General features: G+C 43.5%; 1 protein-coding gene across 1 annotated transcript; it reads left to right on the top strand.

Annotated features, from left to right (window-relative positions):
* Nucleotides 1–110: 110 nt before the first annotated feature.
* hid1b (HID1 domain containing b) lies at nt 111–25,037 on the top strand. The gene is made up of 19 exons (XM_042082019.1): nt 111–505; nt 1,449–1,598; nt 2,884–3,054; nt 7,442–7,558; nt 11,780–11,886; nt 12,375–12,491; nt 13,014–13,239; nt 13,863–13,919; nt 14,847–14,987; nt 16,530–16,620; nt 17,562–17,713; nt 18,574–18,652; nt 19,041–19,205; nt 20,674–20,901; nt 22,287–22,438; nt 23,096–23,182; nt 23,647–23,738; nt 24,346–24,504; nt 24,684–25,037. Exons 1-19 carry the CDS (start codon nt 440–442, stop codon nt 24,745–24,747), a joined length of 2,421 nt encoding a protein of 806 aa, XP_041937953.1. The 5' UTR covers nt 111–439; the 3' UTR covers nt 24,748–25,037.
* Nucleotides 25,038–25,769: the final 732 nt, after the last annotated feature.

Raw genomic sequence — 25,769 nt, 5'->3', positions numbered from 1 at the left:
ATTAAACCGATCAAATGGTCTAGGCCTACTCGCCCAAAATTACCCTCCAAGTAGCTTAACATTCCTTTAATATAAAAGAGAAGAGACTACAACGCGTTTGCCATAAACACGTTATGGACGAACAGGCTACTCCAGGTTAACCGCTTGGATGTATAATTGTTCAATTAATGGACGTTGTCAGCATCAACTACATCCTCAAACTTACTTTTTTGCCCTTATCCCACTTATTCTATTAGATCATATGTTCAGAAATAACCTTTTACTTTATTCATGTATGAGCAAATATTGTCAGTTAGTTGCTGGACCCGGAAGTTTCCTCCTCAAGATCCTGCTCACTTCAAGTGTGCCAATACCCGAGCGCTCGCGCTGTGGAGGCAGGTAACACACGGATGAAAGTCAACCGGAGATTCAGCCTCCGTCCCTGGAAAGGAATATAAAAATGGGGAACTCCGACTCCAAATTGCGTTTTAGAAAAGCGGTGATACAGCTTACAACAAAAACACAGGTTTGAAATATGTCCCTTCTCTTTTTTCTTTTCTTTTTTACCCTGTTTAGTTACATTGCGCTCTGTGCATTTGCGTCTGCGTTTGTGAAAGAGAAATTGGTTTCCAGATGGCATCATCAAAAACGGTCGAAAGGCGTGTGTAGTAATTTACAAAAAGCTAAAGTGTAGGTAGTCTACAGCTGGCAGGAGTTTGACTGATCGGGTTGACTTATGAACGTGTCATGCTAAATTCGATAAATGTCATGTTAAATATGTTTAAAAGTAGATCACAATTCTACCTTGTTTATAAACTATTTGGGGTGGAACGACCTAGATGGTGGCAGATTTCAGACAAGGATGTAGGGGGTGCTTCCGACCATCTCATCATAGTTGTCAGTTTATAATTTGCCCATGATTGCCTTGGCAACTTTTAGTGAGCTTTTGGTTCATTTGTAGGCCTACTCTTAAACTGGAAGAATTTTATTTATTCAAGTAGCTTTAATAATTCCACATTTGTATCATTTGCCTAATGTGGACTCTCAAATATTACAAGTATTCCCTCTCCAATCATGTTGTATTGTCCAATGAAGGTATTCCAAATCACTAATAATAATCATGATTATAACTTTACTTTACACGTAAGACCACCACTTTTTGTTACCCCCCCCCCCCCCCCCCCCCCCTCCGACTTTATAATGATGCTGAAAATTATAAAAGAACGATTGATAAAAGTAGCTGTTTGTCTGTTCTCTCCACAATGTAATACAGTAGGTTGCATAACTGCCCAGTTATGACGTGTTAGCATTGCCTGGGTTGAGAGCAGTATTCGCATTGCCCCCTCTCCCTTTCCTCTCTCCCTTTATGCCAACCTAGTCCCTGGCATGAGTCTTTTCCCCTGCATCTTCCTCTCCTTTGCCTTGCTTTGCTCGCTATGGGGAATATGACCGAGCCTTGTCTCCCTCAGCCCGTGGAGGCCACAGACGATGCCTTCTGGGACCAGTTTTGGGCCGACACCACCACCACTATCCAGGACGTGTTCGCTCTGGTGCCGGCCGCCGAGATCCGAGCCGTCAGAGAGGAGTCTCCGTCCAACCTGGCAACCCTCTGCTACAAGGTATTGAAGGGGGTTTCTCTGACTGAGTGGGTCGCTAATGAGTTGAATCAAGTTTCAGGTTTGGTCACTGGTTTATGTTTAACTTAATAGAGTGAATGTGATGGCTGGGGATATCAATCTGATAGGGGTATCTTTTTGTATGGAACATACATACAATATATTTACTCTCTCTCTCTCTCTCTCTCTCATTCTCTCTCAAACACATACACGGAGAGAGGGAGGGGGAGTGAAAGAAAGAGAAAGAGGGAGTAAAGGAGAGCAGATTTTCATTGAAGTGTGGCTGTTAACACAGACAAACTGTTTTTATGCCTCCCTCTGTTTGCTCCCAACCCAACTCATAGTGACTGGAATGCAATTATTGGCTCTTCCCACAATGCAGTGTTTCTGCAGCCTGGAGGCAGGAAGAGTGGCAGAGTTCTTAATACAGCCGCAGCAGATGGGCCTTTGTGGAGTTGTTTTATACCTCCTGCAGACCTCTTAGAGGCTATGGGAACAGATAAGGGACATGACGTATGCTCTCACAGAGAAAGGCCTTTCAATGCCTGTTTAAACTTATGTGTCAGGTATTTGTCAGGGCCTGTAATGCTTGACAAAATAGATTGGCGGATGTGAGATTACTGCAGTCTAGTTTCCTGTCAGTCTAGTTTCCTGCGAACAGATGGATGAGCTGGATTTTGCCATTTGCTCAAATTAAATTTGCTATGATATTAGCTAAAATTTAATTGAGCGGCCTATTTTTAAATGCAATAATCTATTTGTTGTGTGATGTAGAATCATAGAATCTATATGCATGAGCCATTAATGGGTCTTTTGGAGTGACAATAGAATAAGCAAAGCATAGCGACATCCAGATTCTTTTATTATTCAAGTATGACTTGGCAGGGTACAACTGTTTAAAAACTGTGCAACCTGAAGTGCACTAAGCATCCAATAACACCAATGAACACTAATAGAACCCAAGTGAACATTGCATCATCTGCATGTGTGTTTTCTACTAGGTTACAGGCAGGCTACACCAGGCACATAATTGAAGTGTCTATTTGTGGAGCGTATATGCTGCAACATTAGCCTCCACTATAATCAATGGAACTGGCTACAATAGACATGATAGCGGCACGTACTAAACATTCAACAAAATTAAACTGGTGTTGTAAAACTATTTTTACATTCCACGAACGGAGTGCTTCTATTGCGCACCTGGTGTCGCCCGGCTGTAAGAGCGTGTTTCTGTCCGTCTCTATATATATGTATATATATATATATATATATATCTTCCCCCCCCCAGGCTGTGGAGAAACTGGTGCAGGGAGCAGAGTCCGGCTGCCCCTCGGAGAAGGAGAGGCAGATTGTGCTGAACTGCGCCCGCCTCCTCACCCGAGTGCTGCCCTACATCTTTGAGGATCCAGACTGGAGAGGGTTTTTCTGGTCCACACTGCCTGGTGCTGGACGGGCCGGGGTAAGAGGGGGGAGGGAGGGAGGGAGGGAGAGATGGGGGGGAGGATGAGGGAAGGATGAGGGAGGGAGAGATGCAGGGAGGATGAGGGAGAGAGAGATGGAGAGAGGATGAGGGTGTGACAGGGAGGGAAGATGAGGATGTGTTGATGGTGGTGTTGTGAATCTGCTTGTCCTGCTTGACTGCACCATTTCATAACCTCTTTTTTGTCTCTTGTCCTTTTTTCTGCTCCATCCAGTCTTTCTGACTTAGCTCAATATCCTTCTCCCTTTTTTCACTCTCTTAGTGTACACACACACACACACACACACACTCACACTCACACACACATACCAGCACACCAGCATGCACACACACACACACACACACACACACACACACCAGCATGCACACTCACATACACTGAAAGTAATTGTGGTGAATAATTACTTAATATTAACTTTGACTGGCAAACTTCAGGAACACTCAGGAATCAGGTTTATTCTGTTACAAGCAGAGAGGGTAAAAAAAATGGTCTATGGTCTGTGTAGGCCATGGCCTCTGTTGGATCAACCTCTCCCTCTCTTCCTCAGTTCTCTATCCTTCTAATTCTGATTCTTACAATGCAAGGTAGTCACTTTGTATGGGTTAAACAAAGGAAGAATTTGGCGGCAAAACAAGCCCACTTGGTTGGTTCTCCACTTGGCCTCAGACACACCTACTCACACCTACTTCACACCTATCTGAAGAACATGAGGAGAGATATCTTATATATCAGAAATATCACTTATAGAATGTTCCAAACATTCTCACAATCAAATCATTTCATGACACATAGATACATTATAGCAAGGTAACATCCTTTGTCTTGTGGATCTGATAGCCCTTGGAACCAGTACATTAGCATTTCATTGGGGGAGGGGAAGGTGTCTCTGTTTAATGCCAAGAGGGGCCACATGGCTAACTGAAACTAGTCTTGAAATTAAATTATTATTAATTTTAACCCTAAAATTATTGCTATCAACACACGCACACACCAGCATGCACGCACACTCACACACCAGCTTGCACACACACACTCTCTTACACACACACACACACACACACCAGCATGCACACACACACACACACACACCAGCATGCACATTCAGTGCCGGCTCTGCCCTTTCAATCTCCATCCCTCACTGTAACACAAGCTGATGGACCTTTTAAGTGTTTTAAAGTGTGTTTGGGCTGATTCTCTTTGGCAACCCACCGTGCTTACACACACACACACACACAAATGCACGCAACTCCTCATAGCACCTCTGTTCAGAAGGAGAAGGGTGTTCTATCCTCCCGTTTTGAAATATTGAGTGTGTTCAGCTTCCATTCGACCTGAGGTACTGCTTTGAGAGATAATCTGAAGCCTGGTTTGGAAGAGCCTCTACTTGCTGAGAAATGGAGGGAGAGAGAAAAGAGAGAGAGAAGAGATGGAGGAAAGAGAGTAGAGAGAAGAGAGGGAGAGGGAGAGAGATGGTTGCTGTTATGCAATGTCCTGTCAATGTTAGCCAAAGTGGATTACATGGTTAAATGCTTCATCTCAAACAGCAGGAGAAAGGAGAGCCTCCTGGGAATAGGGACTGAGTCTAAGCCCAACTCATAATTCCTGTACGCTCTTTCATTTGAGAACTGGATGACTTTGTTGTCTTGTTTCACACAATGATGGCCAAACACTTCTGTTTTATATTGTTATTTTTCCCATCTGGCATCTGGTTATTATGCTTTTCTACCCACTACACTACTAAGGACAGAGAGAATCATCAAAAACTTCTCAACTGAATAACCACCGCTGGCATTATTGAGTGATGGGTTTTGGGATATTTTTCTTACCTTTTCGTACTGTATGTTGTTAAAACAACATTGGTAGTGCAGTCTAGAAAGTATAACTCCACATGGATAATTCCATACATAAAAATATGCACAGCTTCACAGCAGTGCAAACACTAGAAAATCTCCACAGGAAGCAGTGAACAGGCTGCAGTTATACAAAATCCTGACAGCACTGGATGAAGAGCAGTGTCTGGAAAACTCCAGAGGTGACCAGTCCTGACCTCAGGATATCTGCTTCTCTCAATATCGTGCCTCCACGTCTTTTCCTCTCCCAGACTTAAAGTGGGTGGTTGTTTATACTGCAGTGCACTCTAGGGTATGGCTTGAATAGATGCTAAAGCACAACATTGTAATTGAGACCGTTGTTGTGTGTAGAGCCCGGGGATGTCCACTCTGATTATTTCCCTGCCCTTGGTTCCATGTTGGGTTTCTTTGTCTTATCTTCTTCAGTTCCTCTGCCGCATTTTGTGTTTTCAGTTTAATGATGAATGACTGGCCAGTGCTAGCGAAAAGTAGTGGTGTTATGCAGATGATGTGCTTCTAGTGTATGTGGACATTACACAATGTTTTCTGTAGTTATGTAATAATTTGGAGCCACAACTTTAGAATATACTTAATCTATTTTACTTCATTTTTAAGGACAATGTAGTGTAGGAAAGTGTATCATGCGTGTTCATTATTTACATAATAGTTATTGTGCACAATCTGGGCTTTTATTAACGATTATGCCAACATGCACTTCACACACACAGAACAGAAAGCTCTTGAAGACTTTTGAAGATGAGGGTGTTATAGTCATAGAGATGCAATTGGTAATACCTTATTGTACACACTTGTGATTTGTAAAACCGTAATGAATGGTAATCTTGATTATGTCATTCATGTATATTCAGCTATGAAGAGGAGAGTTCTTTGTGGAGAAACCTGATAGATGGCTATTGTGTTTCATCTGTTTGACGGTCCTTGAAACATAAGGACCGCTGTTTATGAGTTTTCTAGTAGACAGTGGTATTCTAATACAAAGATAGAATCTGAAAATCTATCTCAGACAATGTATTGTTGATGTGTTTATATTGTTTTATTGGGATTCCTCAATGTGCATCATTTTATCTCTAGTCCTTGCTAAGGAGAGAATTCCGCCCAGGCTGAGCACCTGGCACAGGTGTTTTCAGAACATAAAGGGCAGCCTTATCTTACCCAGCACCCTGGTTTGATCTTTCATCAGTCTCTTTCCCCCCTCTTGTACTCGACACCAACCCAAACTCACTCTTCACCAGACCAGCCTCCCCCCTCTCCTTTCAACTAGTCTCCACTCTCTTCTCCTCTTTTCTCCTCTCCTCTTTTTCACTCTCCTCTCTTCCCCTCTCCTCTTTTCCCCTCTCTTCTGTTCTTTTCCACTCTCCTCTCTTCCCTCTCTTCTGTTCTTTTCCACTCTCCTCTCTTCCCCTCTCCTCTTTTCATCCTCATTTATTCTCGTCTCCCTTTCTCCGTCCTATTCTACCCATCCCTCTTCTACACCTCCTCCACTCCTCTATCTCCTCTGCTTCGATCCCATCATCTATTCTCTTCCCTTCTCCTTCCTCTCTTCTCTCAATTCCTCCCTTTTTTCCTCTCCTCTTCCCCCCCCCTCCTCTCCACCTCCTCCCACTATATATAGTCAGCGTGGGAGCTCGGTCGAGCTGCCTGTGTCTGGATGTCTGCTTCTCTAACTCTGCAGTTCTCTTCCTCCTCCCACTCTCCTCCTCCTCTTCCTCACCCCCCCCCCCCCCTTTGCTGCCTCCCCTCGCTCCCCCTTTACCTGAACTGCATGAGAGAGACGTGGGCTTGGAACACTGCAGATATTGTGCGTTTGTGGCCTCACCAATGGGAGACTGAGCTGGTATTGGATTACGGCTAATTAAAGTGCCTGGATGAAGAGCAGATAGAGCCCTGTGAATGCAGCAGGGCTGCTGTGAGAATCGTGTGTGTGTGTGTGTGTGTGTGTGTGTGTGTGTGTGTGTGTGTGTGTGGCTGCTGTGAGAATCGTGTGTGTGTTGGAAGACTCCTTCTAGGCTTAGGTTTCTGTGTATCTACACTCTGTGTATTTGTGGGCTATGTCGTATCCCTTGGTTACTTTTGCCAAACATTCTTTGTAGGTGGGAAAGCACTCTAATGTTAAACCTTGGTCTAAAAAAGGTGTGTGGAGGTTGGGGGTGGATGTTCAGAAAGATCCATCTAGCCCCGCAACCTCATTATGTTGAAGAACCTCCTCAGTTACTGTTGAAAGATTGAGAGAGATTGTTATTAAAAAACAAAGCTGTTCTATCTGAGATGTTTGACTCACTGCATAATGCCAAGGTCTGTAAATGGCACAAAACAAGCTCTTGTGCAGTGCATGTTCTGATTATAGTGTAGCACTGTGTGCCTGACTGTGTGTCACATTGATGGTGGTTAGTGAGCTCCTCCCTTCATTGTAAAGCACTCATTGTTGTTGTAGTTGTCTAACATGCTGCTGTGAATGATGAATTTAGTGTCCTCTACTGATGACTTGTCCCTGCAGGAGGATGACGGAGATGATGAAGGTGCGAGGCCGCTGGCCGAATCTCTCCTTGTGGCCGTCGCTGACCTGCTCTTCTGTCCAGACTTCACCGTGCAGAGCCACAAGAAAGCCGGACTGGTGAGACTTGGTTTTTTTCATTTATGCCACTGCTTGGTTGCATTTCCTATTGTGATGCGTATATTAGAGCTCTATTTCCTATTGTGATGCGTATATATTAGGGCTCTATTTCTGCTTTGTGTACAGCCGCTTACTACCTTGAACGTGCATTAAAGGAGAAGTTTGGTGTGATATTGACCTAAAGTGTGTTGAAACATGATACCGAGTGTGAACTTTTGTCTCATCGCTGATCTCGGCTTGTCCCCTGCACTCCGAAATCTGGCGCTAGTTAGCCGATGCTACCAACAGGTTTTCAATGGGGGCATCGGGCTAGCCATGCAAATAAATCACTGTTTTACGCCATTTACGAGGCTCAAAGTAGCTCCACACTTCATTGGTAGACTTCCGAGGGCCCTATTTTACCGAAGTTTACCGTTCGCCGCCATCTTGAATTTAGTCACGATAAGTCGAGCGATGAGTACGAATGAACAGGTATGATAAGGGATCAGATTCCAAAAATAATTCAGTGGAAATGCATGGATTGCAGTTGCTGCTAAGCACATTTGAATTCTTCATTTGAACCCACCAAGCACATTTCTCACATAAGGGATTCAAATATTGGTGAAATGCAGCTTTGACACTCATGGATACAGAAAACATTGCCTGCATCAAGGCTGCCTACAACAGCTGATATGGAGCAGATTTTGTCTTAGATAGGCATGCCAGTTGTAACCCACTAATAATTAGTTTGTGGAACATGCCCCAGGCTGCCAAATCACACATACACAAGCACATGTTTGGCAGCAGATTAAGCAGGTGGCATCAGCGCTAATACCAATGTCTCTCACAGTATCAGTCAGAGTAAGTCATTTTCCATGCTTTCATTGTGTTCAATTGTTTCAGTTGAATTAGGACACATTGGGTCACTCTGTCTTCATAGGCGGTTCTGTGACTGGTATTCTTGACACACACACACACACACACACACACACACACACACACACACACACACACACACACACACACACACACACAATCATAGTAAATCCGTGGGTGAGTGCTCTCCTTATGGGGCAGTTTCCTATTTGCTGAGTGGATCAGTGGTGTAAGCCCCGCCCTCCTCTGCCCTGTTCACAAAGAGGAGCCACATCCACTGCGCTCCCACACTCCCCAGTCCTGTCACTCATTAACCCCCTACAGAAAGAGTACTCTGTGTGTGTGTGAGAGAGAGGTAGAAGGGTGTGAAGATTAAGTCTAAGGATGATAGTGAGAAATATGTCAACGTAAAAAGTGCATGTGCTGTGTTTCTCATGTTGTTGTGTTTCCTGGTGAGTGTGTTTGTTCATCTACCACTGTATGTGTTGGGAGGGGGGAGATGGAATCCAAGGGTTGGAGAGAAAGATGTTGCCGCAGAAAGAGGATAGTGGGATGGTGTGTTTGTCATGGGGCTGGAGTTCCGTGTGTGTGTGTGTGTGTGTGTGTGCAGCCTGCGTTCTGGAGAATGGGCCGTAACAGACCCGTAGGGACATGCATGTGCCCGAGGCAGTGTTCCCCTGCTGGAGGAGAAGGCCAGTTAGCCTCCAACACTGATTAGATCACAGTCGACCGAACAGGACATGGCTGACCTCGCGGGGTTGCTAAGATACGTGCCTCAACACTGATATGCCCAGGCACTCCTGTTCTCACACCTCATGTGTCCCCCCCCCTCTCTCTCTCTCACTCACTCACTCACTCTCACTCTCTTCTCTTCTCTTCTCTCTCTTCTCTCGGTCTCTCTCACACATACACTCTTTCCGTCTCGTGCTCTCTCTCTCTCTCTCTCTCTCTCTCTCTCTCTCTCTCTCTCTCTCTCGCTCTCTCGCTTCCCATCCTTCTCACTTTCACTCTCACTCACCCACTCATGAAGCTAATAATATAGGGTGTAGGAAGGAGATCCTACCAAGATGACAAAGAATTATAAAGTTATTCATCAATAAAGTATGTTTATTGATTCAAAGAAAAAACAGCTGGACTCAAATCAACATTTATTGAAGTTTCCTTAGGCAGACAGGCGGTGTTGACTGCATTCAGTAGTAGCCTAACCCCTGTAGCTGAGCTTATCTTCAGAGGAGGGTGAGTGGGGGAGGTCAGAGTGATTGCAGACATTGCATGTTGTGACTAGTGCAGCCGTACAGCGGGTCTCAGTACAGCCGAACATCCCCTGCGCTCTATTTTTACACACCTCGTCTCAATCACAAGCTTTTTTTGAGTGATCCGGAACATGCCGGGACAAATGCAACTGTTTTGGACTAATTCATATTAAAGTATATATTTTGTTTAAAACCAAATTAGGCTGTGTGTGTGTAGGGGGGGGGGGGGGTGTTTTTAAGATAAGCTGTTCCCAGTTGTCAGCAGTAATGCCACACTTTATTATGGCCAGGGCACTCCACTGAATAGTAAGACTACTTCATAGCCACAACCAATTCTCAGTCCTGAAGCCACTGTGTGTAGTATTAGCACTAGCACCGACATGCTGTGGTAACTGAAGTAGAGATTAAGCTATTGACTCTAGATAGCCGCTCTCTGTCCTGTTGTTAGGCTCTGCCCTTATTCAGCTATGAGTCTCATAACTCACGTGATATTGAAATGGGTCATCGAAGGTAATGACATTAACTATCCATTCACAGTAATCAGGCCCAGTAGTAATATACCAGTCTTCTAATGCTCACACACACACACACACACACACACACACACACACACACACACACACACACACACACACACACGGATACACTATAAGTGGGACAAAATATTGATACTGCAATATGTCATATAATGTTTTATTGCGATACATTTTATGTCACTTACTGCAAAAAACACCTAACCAACCGCTAGCTGTCTGTGTCCTGAATACACTGTAAAAAAAACGAGATCTCTGTGGACAGCCCAGGCTCCAAAAACGGCAACAAAAACAACCTGGGCAAACCTAGCCCATAAAAACATAACAGACTGTTCCAGCAAATCACAGATGAGATGCGTGTTTAGGAGAGTTTCAATTGCACGGGAGCAGCACGGGAGGGAGGGGGAGGAAGTAGCGAGCTAGCTCTCTGTTTTGTTTGAAAGTCAACAGAAGTGACGTTACCCAGCATCGATTAGAGCTCCTTTACATTTTACAATTCATATTCTAAATGGACTCATCTGCCAATTTGAGTGTCCAGTCCCTACTTCATGCAGGCATTTATCAAATGAATGAGTGTCATCTGTCAAAATATTTATATATTTTTAAGGGACACCAAGACACTGCACTGTTTCAGTTCCGTTGTGAAATGCAGTGAATAAATGCATATTTCCAGCTTTTTGCCTTTTTCTTATTTTTCATTTACACAAATATCAGGATGTATTGGAGATAAATATTTTTGCAATGTATTGGAGTATTGTATCCATATTATCTTTATTGTTCGCAAAGTATCGTGACTGTATCAATTTGTTACTCGTGAGTGATTCACAGAGGTCCCAAACACAATCAAACCCATAACACACTCGTAAGCTGAAATGCACACACACCGTACAATGCCCTGCTGCTTGCATTAGGTGAGGACAGTTTGCACAGCTCACACACCTACTGAGTCAACGTTCCTCCTCCTCTTCCTCTCCTCCTCCTTGCTAGCGTCACTGCTGGAACACTGCCACCAAATCAAACAATACCAACCTCTCAACCTCCCGCTTTCAAAACAGCTATTAACATGTTGATGCAGCAGTGCAGAGTGCCTACGTGTACCTTATCATTGTCATACAACGCGTTTGGATTGGGGATTGGATGTTGATATTAGATGGAAAAGACCTTTGCCTACTCCACTAAGTTTCTTTCTTTCTTTTTTTATTTTTTTTTTATTTATCTCTTTTTTTTTTTTTCAAGTGAGCCCTGCCCAAGAAAGGCAGCACCTTTTAGACCTCTAAATATAAAAGTACCTGTGCTTAACTTGATATGTACCAGTATGTGTGTCCATCTTTTGTCAGTGATGCTGTTGTAGGATATTGCTGGAGAATGATATCTAACCTCCACTCATTGAACTTTGCCCTTAATGTCATTTAAGTTGTAATTTCTTAGTCATTTAACTGAGAAACACCAAAGGAGTGAAGGGTACAATTGTACTGGTTACCCTGTTGTGGTGCTTAATGTTGGAGTTGCCCCTCAGGGGATAAATAAGTTTTTCTTTTTTTAAGGTTTTGGATTGAAACCCAGTGTTGTATTCCCCATAGGATGGCCCAGAGGACATGGCGTCTCTAGACAGCTGTGAATACATCTGGGAGGCCGGAGTAGGCTTCGCTCATTCTCCCCCTTTCAACTACATTCATGACATGAACAGGTGGGTGTTCACAGTGCTGTCTTATAAAGCACCACTCGCTGCCTTGCTAGCACAGCTTCAATAGTGAAAAATGTTTAATGTTTAAAATCAAGGTCATCATCGCCCACTTATCATGGAACAGTTACATGGCCAATGAATGCACTCTCTGGCTAGAATATGCCATTGCCCCCTGATATTTTCTGATCACATTGAAACACAGTCCACTCTCATTTATTGTACAGTTCTGCACTCAGTTTGTTGTTATATAACTAGTTTTTAAATGTAGCATTCTGTGGGTTCAATTCCCGGCTTCCACCGCTGTGCCCTTGAGCAAGGCACTTAACCCCAAGTTGCTCCAGGTACAATGTAATCCCTTGTAATTATAGTTGACATGTTTAAGTCACTTTGGACAACAGTGTCTGCTAAATGAATAAATGTGAAATGGGATTTCTCACATCCTCCTTTTCTCTTGTTTCTCCTCCCACACACACCCCCTTTGTGGTGTTTAGGACAGAGCTGCTGAAGCTGCTGCTGACGTGTTTCTCTGAGGCCATGTACCTGTCCCCCTCCACAGACATAAACACACTTAACCCCTGGGTCACCTTCTTCTGCTCAGCCGACAACAGGTAGCACACAAGCACACTGACACAAGGGAGAGCCCCAGGCAAAGCTTTCACATGGTTGTAGAGCCAATATAAAACCACTTCCTCTCTAAATCTCTTCTTACATTGGCATTTTTTATTGTTCGTCCTCTCTTGTTGTTTTTCTGTCCGTCTCTCTCACATGCCCCCAACACACACTCACACACATAAATGCTCACTGTGTACTCATACACTGTCTTCCACTCATTCAAACACAAACCCACACACACACACACACACACACACACACACACACACACACACACACACACACACATTAATACTGTATATTCATACATTGTCTTCAACTCATTCAAACACACACACACACACACACACACACACACACACTAATACTGTATATTCATACATTGTCTTCAACTCATTCAAACACACGCACACACACACACACACATTAATACTGTATATTCATACATTGTCTTCAACTCATTCAAACACACACACACACACACACACACACATATACACACACCCCTCTCTCCCCAGGCACGCACTCCCTCTCTTCACCTCCCTGCTGAACGTGGTGTGTGCCTACGACCCGGTGGGCTTCGGCGTTCCCTACAACCACCTGCTCTTCTCGGACCACCGCGAGCTGCTGGTGGAGCAGGCCATGCAGGTGCTCATGGTGGCCCTGGAGCACGACCTGGCGTCCACCTGCGCACAGCAGCCCCTGGAGCCCACAGCGCCCTCTGTGGAGCTGGAGGAGCAAGAGGTGGGAGGAGACGAGAGCCAAGACCAGTCATGCTTAAATGAACGTTATGCACTTTCTGCTGTCAGCAAGTGTGCTGTGATGAATAATGTAGTTGGAAAAGGCACAATGGACAAAATATGGCACTGAGTATTAGAGTACATTCTGTGCATGTTGTTTCTTTGTGCCAATTTTATTTATATGTGTGGGCAATTCCACGCAAAACTGTCACGTCCATAACGCCAACTAAATACCATGGCATTGTGTTGGAGTTATGGATGTGACAGTTTTGCGTGGAATTGCGGTGTGCATTTTTCGAAAGTAGAAAAATACATCATGTCTTTAGAGGGATGGCATGAGAATAAGTTCTAAAAGGCTATTAGTAAGAAAATATACATACACCACACTACTGTACTTTCATACTACTTTTACCTTTTCATATCAATCATCGTTTTATTATGGTATAGTCTTATTTTACTGGAGAAAAATGGCCAAACATATTCGGGTGAATGCCCAGGACTGCCATTTCTGGTGTAGACAGTGATGTGATGGCCTCATTGTTACTCTCATCAGGAAATCTGAATTATCCAAGCTCCATCTCAATCTCTACCTCTGTCTGTCTGTCTTTCTGTCTGTCTGTGTTGCAGCCAGTGGGTCCTGACAACCTGTTTGTAAATTACCTATCAAGGATTCACAGGGAGGAGGTACTCATTTATTCCTTTTCAACTACTAGAACTGAAGCACCTTTTCTTCTGCTTCCATCTCTGAGCCATAATGAGCTCCACATTCACCATTCCAGACTCCCACAGACATCAGCCTTACCTCCCTATCTGCACGCTAGGTCACCCATGTTGTTTGGGCTTGATGGTCTTTTGCTCCCCCCCCCCCCACCGTCGACTTCAAGGCAGCACTGCCACCTCCGACTTCACTGCAAAAAGTGATTTCTTACTATGGATTACGAAAATGTATCTTAAATCTTATTTTAACAAAATTAAATTTAGGTTTATTTTCTTAATCCATTGGCAGATAAACTTACTTTTTTTTTTATGTCTTAATTTAAGAAGATTTTGACTTATTTTAAGTCAAATAATCTTACAAGAAAGCTCAAAGTAAGTATCTTTATACTAAAAACAATACTGACTAGATTTGTTTTTCTTAACATAAGATAATAACACTTGGTAAGATATCGCGTTTTGCAGTGTTCGTGTTGCAGTGTTGTGCAGGTTCATTGTTGAGAGATGTTGTGTCTCTTTCTGCTGCACCGGTTATGCCAGCAGAATAATTGACCACTACCAAATGTTTTCTTCATTCATTGGACATGTTTGCCTTGTTATTGGTTGAGTATGCATAAAGTCGGTGTTTATCCTAACCTCTCCAGTTGATTTATGGGTTGTGTCAGGAATTGTCAGAATCAGGACTTGCTAGCTTGCACAGCTAATCAATTCAACATCTTATTCCTGTGTATGACTGCACAATGGAGAAGTTTGTCCCGGGCCGCGACTTCCAGGCTGCCTCCGCCGCAGTCGTACCGATGATGCTGCAGTTTTGATTAGATCTGATTGCAGACTTCTCCATTGTGCTGCATGACTCAAAATGGCTGTCCGTCTCGTCCCGTCTGACCTGTCCTGCAGGACCTGCACTTCATCCTGAAGGGTCTGGCCCGGCTCCTGTCCAACCCACTGCTGCAGACCTACCTGCCCAACTCCACCAAGAAGATCCAGTTCCACCAAGAGCTGCTCGTGCTCTTTTGGAAGCTCTGTGACTTCAACAAGGTATCTAGATGTTCACAGGTTGCTTTCTTGCATACCGTGCAGTGGGCAAGTTTGATAGTTAATTAACTTTTGTCTTTGTGGCTTAGCTATTCATTAGCCATCAGCAATCCACCCATCCGCGCATGGTGTGATGGTGGCATAGATGATGGTAACAGTTAGGCTGCACAAAAATGCTAAATACAGGGGTGACTATATGTGTGTCCTACTGTATGTGATTCTGTTGTGGACCATACCTATGTCAATTATGATGAGGAAAACATAGCACGCTTCAAACATGAATAGTCGATTTAGTTAATGAGACCTCAAATAATATTTTATTGGCCATTTAAACAGCTAGCACATCATTATTATTCATAGACAAGGAACAACAAAAATAAATAATGAGCTGCAGATGATTTATTTGATGTCTGTACCACCTGTTGCAATTATATTTGAGGACCCCAAGTAATAATAATAATAATCATCCTGTCTTAAGTGGTTTCCTTTGGAATCATTACTAAAATTAAATGTAAATGTCGAGGAAAATGACTGATTTATGAATCAAAAACATGAGGCTCTCCTCCTGGGAAAGAATTAGAAGCTCGTTTATGCGGAGGTAGCTTTTGAAATAGATGAAATAGAGAATGAATGACTATTACAGCTGTTTCTCTCTACTTTTGTGTGGGTTTCTGTGACATCTGTCTGTTCGTCTGTGTATCTGTGTACATAATTCCTTCAGTTGTTTTCCCTCTATCTATCTCTGTCTTTCTCTCTCTCTTTCTCTCTATCTATCTCTCTCTTTCTCTCTTTCTTTCGCTCACCCACATATGCACGCAATCTTTTTTTCTGTATTTCTTTTTTCTCTCTCTCTCTTCTCTCTCTCCCTCACACACTCCCACACACACACAGCACTGTGTCATTACATCATCATCATCAATATTACATCACATTCCTAATGCACCCTATGCTTTGGGAAATCTCAAAGGAGCTGGAGAACATGCCCTACATACCCCCCCCCCCCCCCCCCCCACACACACACACACACACACACACACACACACAGTAAGCCTGCTACTGCCCCTGACATCTGTCTGGATCCCAGCTGGGGGTCCTTGTGTGTTAAAAAACACATTACAGACATGGATGGCTCCAAATGGTCTGGTCTTCAGAATGCCAAAGACGGCTAATTACCTGTCAAGCAACTGAATAAAACGTTTGCATGTTAACATAAACAGTTACATAAGCAGAACAGAATAATAATTTGTTGTCGATTTGAGGATTAATGAATGGGAAGCATTATTTGATTAGACACGTTATACATTTTACATAATTATCACGGCCCATCTGTCATTGCCAAAAATGCATTACTAAGCCCAGATGGTCATTTATTTCAGGCTGTTGGTTGCTGCCCGCAATGCTGGGCAGTGTGTTATCAGTGTAACCTTTGCTCAGAATGTGTGACAGTGGCATGTGGTGAAGTGTCCCCCAATGGAATGTGTGTTACAGGAGTGTCCAGGTCTCACTATTCTTTAGTGTGACCGACTGTTTTTGGGTGCATTTCAGAAATTCCTGTTCTTCGTGCTGAAGAGCAGCGACGTGCTGGACATCCTGGTGCCCATCCTCTTCTACCTGAACGATGCCCGAGCCGACCAGTGTGAGTACAGCACAAGAGAGAGACAGAGAGAGAGAGTGTGTGTGTGTGTGTGTCTGTGTGTGTATGCACACGTTAGTTTAGTTTGTTTTGTTTGTTTATATCAGTCGTCCACAATCTTCCTACAGTATTGTAGGTTAATATAAGTTAAACTAATGTAAGTAGTGTGTGTGTGTGTTTGTTTATGTCTGTCTTCCCTAAACCTGCTAATGTAGGTATTGATGTGTGTGTGTTTGTGTGTGTGTGAGCAATTTGTCCTCGCTAAACCTGCTAGTGTAAGTATTGATGTGTATGTGTGTGTGAGCGCAATTTGTCCTCCCTAAACCTGCTAGTGTAAGTATTGATGTGTGTGTGTGTGTGTGTGTGCGTGTTGTGTGGATTTGTTGTATGTCCCCCACAAAACCTGCTAATTTGAGTATTTGTGTGTGTGTGTGTGTGTGTGTGTGTGTGTGTGTGTGTGTGTGTCTGTCTGTGTGTGTGTGTGTGTGTCTGTGTGTCTCTGTGTGTGTTTTATGTGTATAGGTTTATGGGGGGGTGTGTGTGTGTGTTTTGTGTGTGTTTTATGTTTATGGGTGTGTGTGTGTGTGTGTGTATGTATAACTGCTATTTTCCTCAGATGGGTGGGATTCTCTGATGTGTATACTGTACTCTTGTGTTTGTGTGTGTGTGTGTTTTATGTTTATGGGGGTGTGTGTGTCTGTGTGTGTTTTATGTGTATAGGTTTATGGGGGGGGTATGTGTGTGTGTTTTATGTTTATGTGTGTGTGTGTGTGTGTGTGTGTGTATAACTGTTATTTTCCTCAGATTGGTGCGATTCTCTGATGTGTATACTGTACTTGTGTGTGTGTGTGTGTGTGTGTGTGTAACTGTTATTTTCCTCAGATGGGTGGGATTCTCTGATGTGTATACTGTACTCCTGTGTGTGTGTGTGCGTGTGTGTGCAGCCCGTGTGGGACTCATCCATATCGGCGTGTTCATCCTGCTGCTGCTGAGCGGGGAGAGGAACTTCGGCGTGCGCCTGAACAAGCCCTACTCTCTACGTGTGCCCATGGACATCCCTGTGTTCACCGGCACACACGCAGACCTGCTGGTGGTGGTGGGCTCTCTCTCTCTCTCTCTCTCTCTCTCTCTCTCTTTCTCTTTCTCTCTCTTTCATTCTCTCTCTTTCTCTTTCTCACTCTCTCTTTTTTTCACTCTCTCTCCTCTCTCTCTCTCTCTTTCATTCTCTCTGTCTTTCTTTCTTTCTGTCTCTATCGGTCTTCCTCCTCCTATTTTGGTAAACAGATTATGTGTTGTGTTTAACGGTTTTCCCTCTCTGCTGCCATTTTCTAGTTATTTTAGAAATAGGCCTTTGTGCCATATGGACTCAAATGTCTTTCCACTTTTGATTTCTCACTCTTTCATTTATCTCTCTCTTAATCGGTCTCCATTTCTTTTTCTATTGATCTGTTGCTCTTTTTTATTTATTCCTATTTATTCCTTCTTTCATGCCTGTCTTTTCTCTGTGCTTCTCTCTCCCTTTTGTTCTCTCCCTCCATCTCTCTCTCTCTCTCTCTCTCTCTCTCTCTCTCTCTCTCTCTCTCTCTCTCTCTCTCTCTTTCTCGCTCCTTGTCCCCCTCCCCTCTGTCTCTTTCTCTCTATCTCCCTTTCATTCCCTCTCTCTCTCTCTCCCTCTCTTCTTCCCCTCCCACTCTCTCTAGTGCCACTGTGCTTCACCATGCTATTTTAGTTCAAGTAAAGACCTTGCACAACATGTCCTCGATACTTCCAAAGTGAAAGGTTAAGTGTCAACTCTGCGGTAATTCAATTGGGATGAAAGCATCTGCCAAAGTATTTAATGTATAATTTATATAAAAAAAGGAATACGTTTACTTGATTTAAACACCAAAAGATGTCATTTGACTCGCTCTTGGCCCTCGTTTCCTTTGTTCAATCTACTTACATTGTATTCTAAAGGTGTTCCACAAGGTCATCACAAGCGGACATCAGCGCCTCCAGCCACTGTTTGACTGCCTCCTCACCATCGTAGTCAATGGTCAGTATCACTCAGTCAATGTCTCCCCCTACTGGTCTCCTCTGCACATTACACTAGATTACACTTCATGTCCAACTTATTTTAACATTGTTTTTAAAAGTATTCCTTCCAAATGTACAGTATGGTTGCCTGGCCCATGTGACAGATATAAAACTTGTTTGCTGCTGAGTGAACTGGTCTGGAAGCTCTGTGCTAAGTGTTTGTTATTACACCACAGAAATGTACTTGTAGCGTTAGATCAGTTACATAATCGAAATAAATACAAATCATCATGGAAGAGACTTTTAAGTAAGAGAATGCTGTAATGTCATGCCATAATGTAATAAAGTCATGCCATAATGTCATAAAGTCATGCCATAATGCCGAACCTCATTCACCTATGCCACAGTGTCCCCTTACTTGAAGAGTCTGTCCATGGTGGCTGCCAACAAACTCCTCCACCTTCTAGAGGCTTTCTCCAACAGCTGGTTCCTCTTCTCCTCCACCCAGAACCACCACCTGGTCTTCTTCCTGCTGGAGGTCTTCAACAACATCATCCAATACCAATTTGATGGTGATGATTTCTAATGATTTTTCATTCATCACTGTTATTTGCATCTGTAGCGCAGGGAGTGAGCAGTCACCCCACCTGGCATCAAACCCAGGTCTCCAGTTCTGCAGCTGGACTGCAACACCAAAGAGCCAGGCTCATTGGTATGGCCATCAGAGCGCATACTCAACCGTAGTGATGGCACTCGGTCACAGCATCCATAAGCACTTGAAGGAGAAATCCGGCGAGTTTTCACAAAGATCTACGTTTCTCGAGGTCACCGAGTACTGTCGGTACGATACAAAACGGAGATCTTTGTGAAAACTCGCCTGTTTTCCCCTTTAATGGAGGCTTTCAGGCTCTGCAGGCTTATAATAGCAAATGGTGATGGCAATATTATGCCGATCATAAACTGAAGAATTATGTGGACCATTAGAGGAGTGAAAATGACTCACAAAATACCCTAATCCATTCACCTCACATTCATTACAATCACCTTAAAGTCTCAGATTCAGGGGGAGCTGTGGAGCAAGCAGCTGCAGTGTCCACACACACACACACACACACACACACACACACACAGACAAACACACACACAAACACATGCACATACACACACACACACACACATACACACACAAACAGACAAACACACGCACATACACACAAACACATGCACATACACACATTAAAAATACACACACACACACACACCTCAGTCCAAGTGTAGTAGTAGTAGTTGATGGTAATTTTGATACCACAGATGAATGAAGACCCAGTCAGACCAATGGTTGGAAAAATCAGGAACAGAGTTTTATTTACAATGATGTGCATCAAAGGAGAGACAGCATGACTTCACCTAAAGATCCACCAGCTGCTCTAACTAGACAAGAAAATAGTTAGGGTTTAAGCACACAACAGCAAAGTATAGATAATCATACAGTAACAGTGGCAAAGTGAGGAGCCATCCAGTCTACCCTAATCAACGACGCAAATGGTTTTTGTAGTAACACAGAAAACAAGAAGTGATATCAGCCCTGACGCCTCCATCCATGTTTAGGAACAGTAGAAATATCATACAGGGTCACAACGAAGGAGCATACTTTTAGTCTCAAAGTGACCTACTAATGAGAAATGCAGAACATTAAACAACATATTGGAATATTGGACCTAATGCTCTATTCCACTTTCTCTCATATTATAATTTTGTTTAGTTTCTCAGGAAGTTCATTGAATACCCCTCATTTACAATGAAGCCAAGACCACATGGTCACAATACAAATGAATATACTACAAAGCAGAGTGTCTAAGGGGCCTCGGGTGTGAGTCCAACCCGTGGCCATTTCTAGATCCCACCCCATCTCTCTCTTCCACTTTCTACCTGTTACTTCTCACTGTCCTATCTGAATTGAGGCAAAAAGCTGCAAAATATACTTCTGAACAAAAAAAAAATTGTTTGTTTGTTTCACCTTCCTGACACACATGCACTCAGGTAACTGTAACCTGGTCTACGCCATCATCCGCAAGCGCAACGTGTTCCATCAGCTGGCCAACCTGCCCTCAGACCCCGCCTCCATCCAGAAGGCCTTGCAGAGGAGGAAGAAGACTGCCGCTGGCATCTCACGTGCCAGCTCCATGGAAACGGTCTCCATGGAGGGCTCTCGTCCCGCCATTCCGGCCGAGCCAGGCACACTTAAGGCCAGCCTCGCGGCTACTCCAGGTGAGCCTCCTCTTCTCCGCTCCTGCGATCCCTCTCCACCTTCAGGAATTAAGAAGAGACATTATGTTACCTCTGCTCTAACGTCAGCAGAGCCTCAGTAATCATGGCTAACAAATGCATGCGCAGTTTGTCAACAAAACACTCATTTGGATTCCTTTGTGTGATCTGCTTTTTTTAACCTGTTGAGGAGTGAATTATTTTCCTGTTTCCTTCTAGAATTCTATGCAAACGATCTATAGTTTCAGTGTTCTCAATACAGTCTATGGGGAAAATCTCTGAGAGTAATTGTCACATCATAATGTGGAACTCTCGGTTCGCAAACATTCTAATCACATATTTGTGACCATACTCCTCAACAGGTTAATATCACCACAGGTTGATCACATTGTATGTGAGGTACTCTCTCAGGTGTGAATAATTGGAGAGGGCCTATCTGCCCCTGTGCCTTATGTGTCGCTATACTGGAGATTTGTGTATATAAGTATAAGTATAAGTATATATACTCTTTTGATCCCGTGAGGGAAATTTGGTCTCTGCATTTAACCCAATCCATGAATTAGTGAAACACACACAGCACACAGGGAACTGAAGCACACACTAATCCCGGCACAGTGAGCTGCCTGCTACAACAGCGGCGCTCGGGGAGCAGTGAAGGGTTAGGTGCCTTGCTCAAGGGTTCGAACCGGCAACCCTCGAGTTACAAGTCCAGAGTGCTAACCAGTAGGCCACGGCTGCACTAATGAAATGAAATGAAATCAAGTGTAATGAAATACTGTCTGATACTGATATGCAGGCATTGAGAAGCTAATGATTCTTCTGCACTGAGACCCTGTGCATCTTCTATTACATACTGGAGATGAATGGGATGGTGTGAGAATGTGAGGCATTAAAGGTTGTATCAGCGATGGTGGGCTAACATCACTTCTGTTGACGTTCAAACAAAACAGAGAGCCAGCTCGCTCCTCCCTCCCCATCCTTCCCGTGCAACTGAAACTCTCCTGAACATGCATCTCGACGTTTTTTTGTTGGAACACTTTATTTTGCCTTTGAGTGGTTGGCAACACTTGTTGGTAGCAATTGTTTTTCTGTGCAGATCTCAGAGCCTAGGCTGCCTACAGAGACGCATTATTTTGACGGCCTGCTTATGGGGCGGGCAGCTAGCAGATCGTTAGGAAAGATTAGATGAATGTGATCATTTATGTTTGGGTCTTTTTTGGGCCTGCAATCACTGATACAACCTTTAATCTGTTAAGCACTTTGAGTGTTTGGTGGAGTGGAAAAGTGCAATATACTGTGTGTATGTACACACACAGACATTATATGCAGGCCATTTCCCTTTGACCATGAGTGAAATGGTGTGTTGTTGCTGGGCCATGGCTGAGCAGGCATTGAGAAGCTGACGGAGAGGTCTCAGCTGTCCGAGGACGGCAGCATCGTGTCTCTGCAGGAGAGGCACTCATCTCAGCCACAGGCTGACCAGAGCGCCAACGCAGGCGCAGCCAGCGACACAGAGTCCAACTCCGGGAGGGACAATGAGGTCAGAGACAGAGACAAGGGCACTTGCATGATTGAGTATTGCTTTGTTAGCTAGTCAACTACATTGAATAAATCCCCAAAATTTACTTTAGTTCATACTCTAGATTTAGTAGGTTACCTCATTGTCCTAGACATCAGGTTACTTACAATTATGGAATACTCTCTAAGGGAAAACCAAGCTTATTTCATTCTATTGGCAATGGCAATGTTGCAGCAATGTAATATGCAAATTTGGTTTGTAACCAGAAGTTCTCTGGAAGTTTGCCATTATTGGCTAAGTATGGAGGCAAATCACTGGCGAACACATTTGCCACTAGTGGCAAACTTCTCATTGTTGCCAGAACTTTGCTGGAAGTTTGCCTCTAGCGGCCAATATTGGCAAATTTCTGGCAATATTTTCTAGTGAACTCATTTGTTTCCTACAAATCACCCACAAGTTTGCTGCAAATCTGCGGCAAACATTTCATTTTTGTAAGGGCATATTTATATTTACAACATAGACATGTTTATATTTACCCAACCTTATGTATTGAATGATCGTGTGAGGTTATAGAACAGTTTCTTGGACTTCTGCTTGTAAGTACAGTATAATTGTATTTGAAAACAAAATGGCATCATGCCAGATGTGTATTTTATTTTATTTTATTTTCATCTGCAGGATGTTTTCTATTGTAAAACTGAGACGGCTAGGAGGCGCATGTCCAGCACATCATCCTCTGTGTACTGGGTTCCCACACCAGAATGGGTAAGGACCGGACGCACACATCAGTATGCACATATCAGTATACAGTATGCATCAGTATACAGTATGCATCAATCAAACATCAGTTCAGTGCAGTTCAGTCACTTTATTATCCCAAAGGGAAACTTGTCTTGCAGTCAGGTGTACAAAAGAGTAAAAAAAGACAAGACAGCAATAAAATACAACAAATGTCAACAGTGAGGGTCACTGGGGGCACAACTGCTTACAGAGCTCGTACCATAATAGGGTCTTTCCCATCTCTCATAAAAATTGACAACAGTGGACAACAGGCAGTACAAAAAAAGACATATCAGACATACTGTACATAACAAATAGATGAAGCTGAAATGGGCATAATGGATTTACTTTGAGCTTTTTTAACTCTTTTGTATGAGATCAGTCTGGTTGGCCTCTTTATTTGCTGGGTTTGCCCTTGTGGTGATGCGATGGCCTGCTCTCTCTCTCAGGTCCTCACCTGGAAGAGTAAGCTCCCTTTGCAGACCATCATGAGACTCCTGCAGGTGCTGGTTCCACAGGTGGAGAAGATCTGCATCGACAAGTGAGTTACTGAATAACATCGTGTCATCTGAAACCTGTACCTTCCATTGAGCGATCTCTTAACTTCTGATGATTATGATGATGATCACAATTTTTATTGGAATTTTTATTTATTATCATGAAAAATCACAAAGTTATGGAAATACACTAGTAGGACTTAGTTCTTGCATGGCACAATTTACATCAGTAATTTTAAGCAAATCAGCTTCTGTGAAGTAATGGTTAACCAATACTGTATGTGTAAAGTGGTCATCTTAATCAACTCTGTTCTTATAAAGTGCTTAAATGGGGAATCTGGCGATTTTTCTACATAGATCTCCATTTCTAGAGGTCACCAAGTACTGTGCGGAAAACCCCCCCGAAAACAATCGGTTTTACCTAGCTCGAGTTGCTACAGCCAATAGTTGGAGCTTCCAGGTAGCTACAGTGCTATCCTCTGGTAGCATGTTCATGCCCCCAGACAGAGTGTAGCACTGTAGCTGCCTGGCTGCTTTAGACAGTACTCGGTCACCTTGAGAAACGAAGACCTATGTGAAAAATCACCAGATTTCCCCTTTTAATAAACATGATGGTTAGAGCACTCAGATGTCTTTGTGTGTTGGTACCAGGGGCCTGACGGATGAGTCGGAGATCCTGAAGTTCCTGCAGCATGGCACCCTGGTGGGCCTGCTGCCCGTTCCTCACCCCATCCTCATCCGCAAGTACCAGGCCAACGTGGGCACAGCCATGTGGTTCCGCACATACATGTGGGGGGTTGTGTACCTCCGGTAGGTCTGCGCACGCGTGTGTGTGTGTGTGTGCGTGTGTGTGTGTGTGTGTGCACTGTGTGTGTGTGTGTGAACTGTGTGTGTTTGTCCTCGTGCTCATTCAAGGCCAATATAAATGCTAAATACTGTTGAAGGTATTATTTATGTGACATCAACAATATTGTGTCTCCTTTTTACAGTAACGTGGATCCCCCAATTTGGTATGACACTGATGTGAAACTCTTTGAGATCCAGAGAGTCTAGTGGAAGTCTGTTCACACAGGAGCGAGAGACATGGGAGAAAACAAACTACAGGGACATTTCCAGTTTGAAAACTCTCTCAGCCAATGGCCTCCACCCCGACCGCTTGAGTTTCCCAATCAGTGAAGGAGGAGTACAAGTGAAGAGACCTGCTGCCATACCAAAAGACCTGGGGGGGAGGCCATTTTGTTTTGTGACGCCTCGTTGATATTTATGAATTCTGCAACCATGAGCTTGCCCTGGAGGCATGACTGAATAAACCCTAGGAGGCTTTTTGAGCACTTCCAATGACATCCTGCCTCCTGCCTTCACTTCTCTTCAATGTCATATTTTTACACCAACTCTGATCCCCCTACTTACATCTAATCCACCATAGTGTACTTGAAGTTGTTCTTACTGTATAACACTATGGCCGCCCTCCTCAAATAGACGGTAGTATGACATTGAATGAATTTACGTCCCATGGAGACACTTGGGGGGGGGGGGTGTAATTGGGTATGTCTGATTCATACTTTCACAGGTAGTTTGCCATGAGATCTACATAGAAGAATGTACAGTAAAATTAAAGCAAAGCAAATTTTGTATACACAAACTTCACACATCATTTAGGCACATCATTAATAAATTACTATCCAAAATCATTTCTACTCCAAATACAGTACATGGCTGTTGAAAGTGCACATTTTGGTAAATGGCAACAAGCAAAAGCAAAGACTATAAATATTTGTTTCTTTAAATAAATCCTTATTTAATCACTTCCATCATTCTATGCATGACCTTTATTGATAGTAATGTAGCTGTAATAGGCACTGTTTGCAATAGGCACTGTTACGATAGACTTATCCTCACACAACCCAGAAAACACAATCAGGAACAAATTATGGAAAACATACATCCAGAGCAACATATAACAAATCCAAATATTTTTGACTCAGAACTTCTCACAGCTTTAGATTTCTTGATTGTGTTTATTACTGCCAAGGAATAGTATTCGTCACTGGTCCTCCAAGGGGTATTAGCCGCTG

The sequence above is a fragment of the Alosa sapidissima genome, chromosome 24 (assembly GCF_018492685.1).
Source record: "Alosa sapidissima isolate fAloSap1 chromosome 24, fAloSap1.pri, whole genome shotgun sequence".
NCBI classification, from domain to species: domain Eukaryota; kingdom Metazoa; phylum Chordata; class Actinopteri; order Clupeiformes; family Clupeidae; genus Alosa; species Alosa sapidissima.
This window is presented reverse-complemented; position numbering and strand designations above follow the sequence as displayed.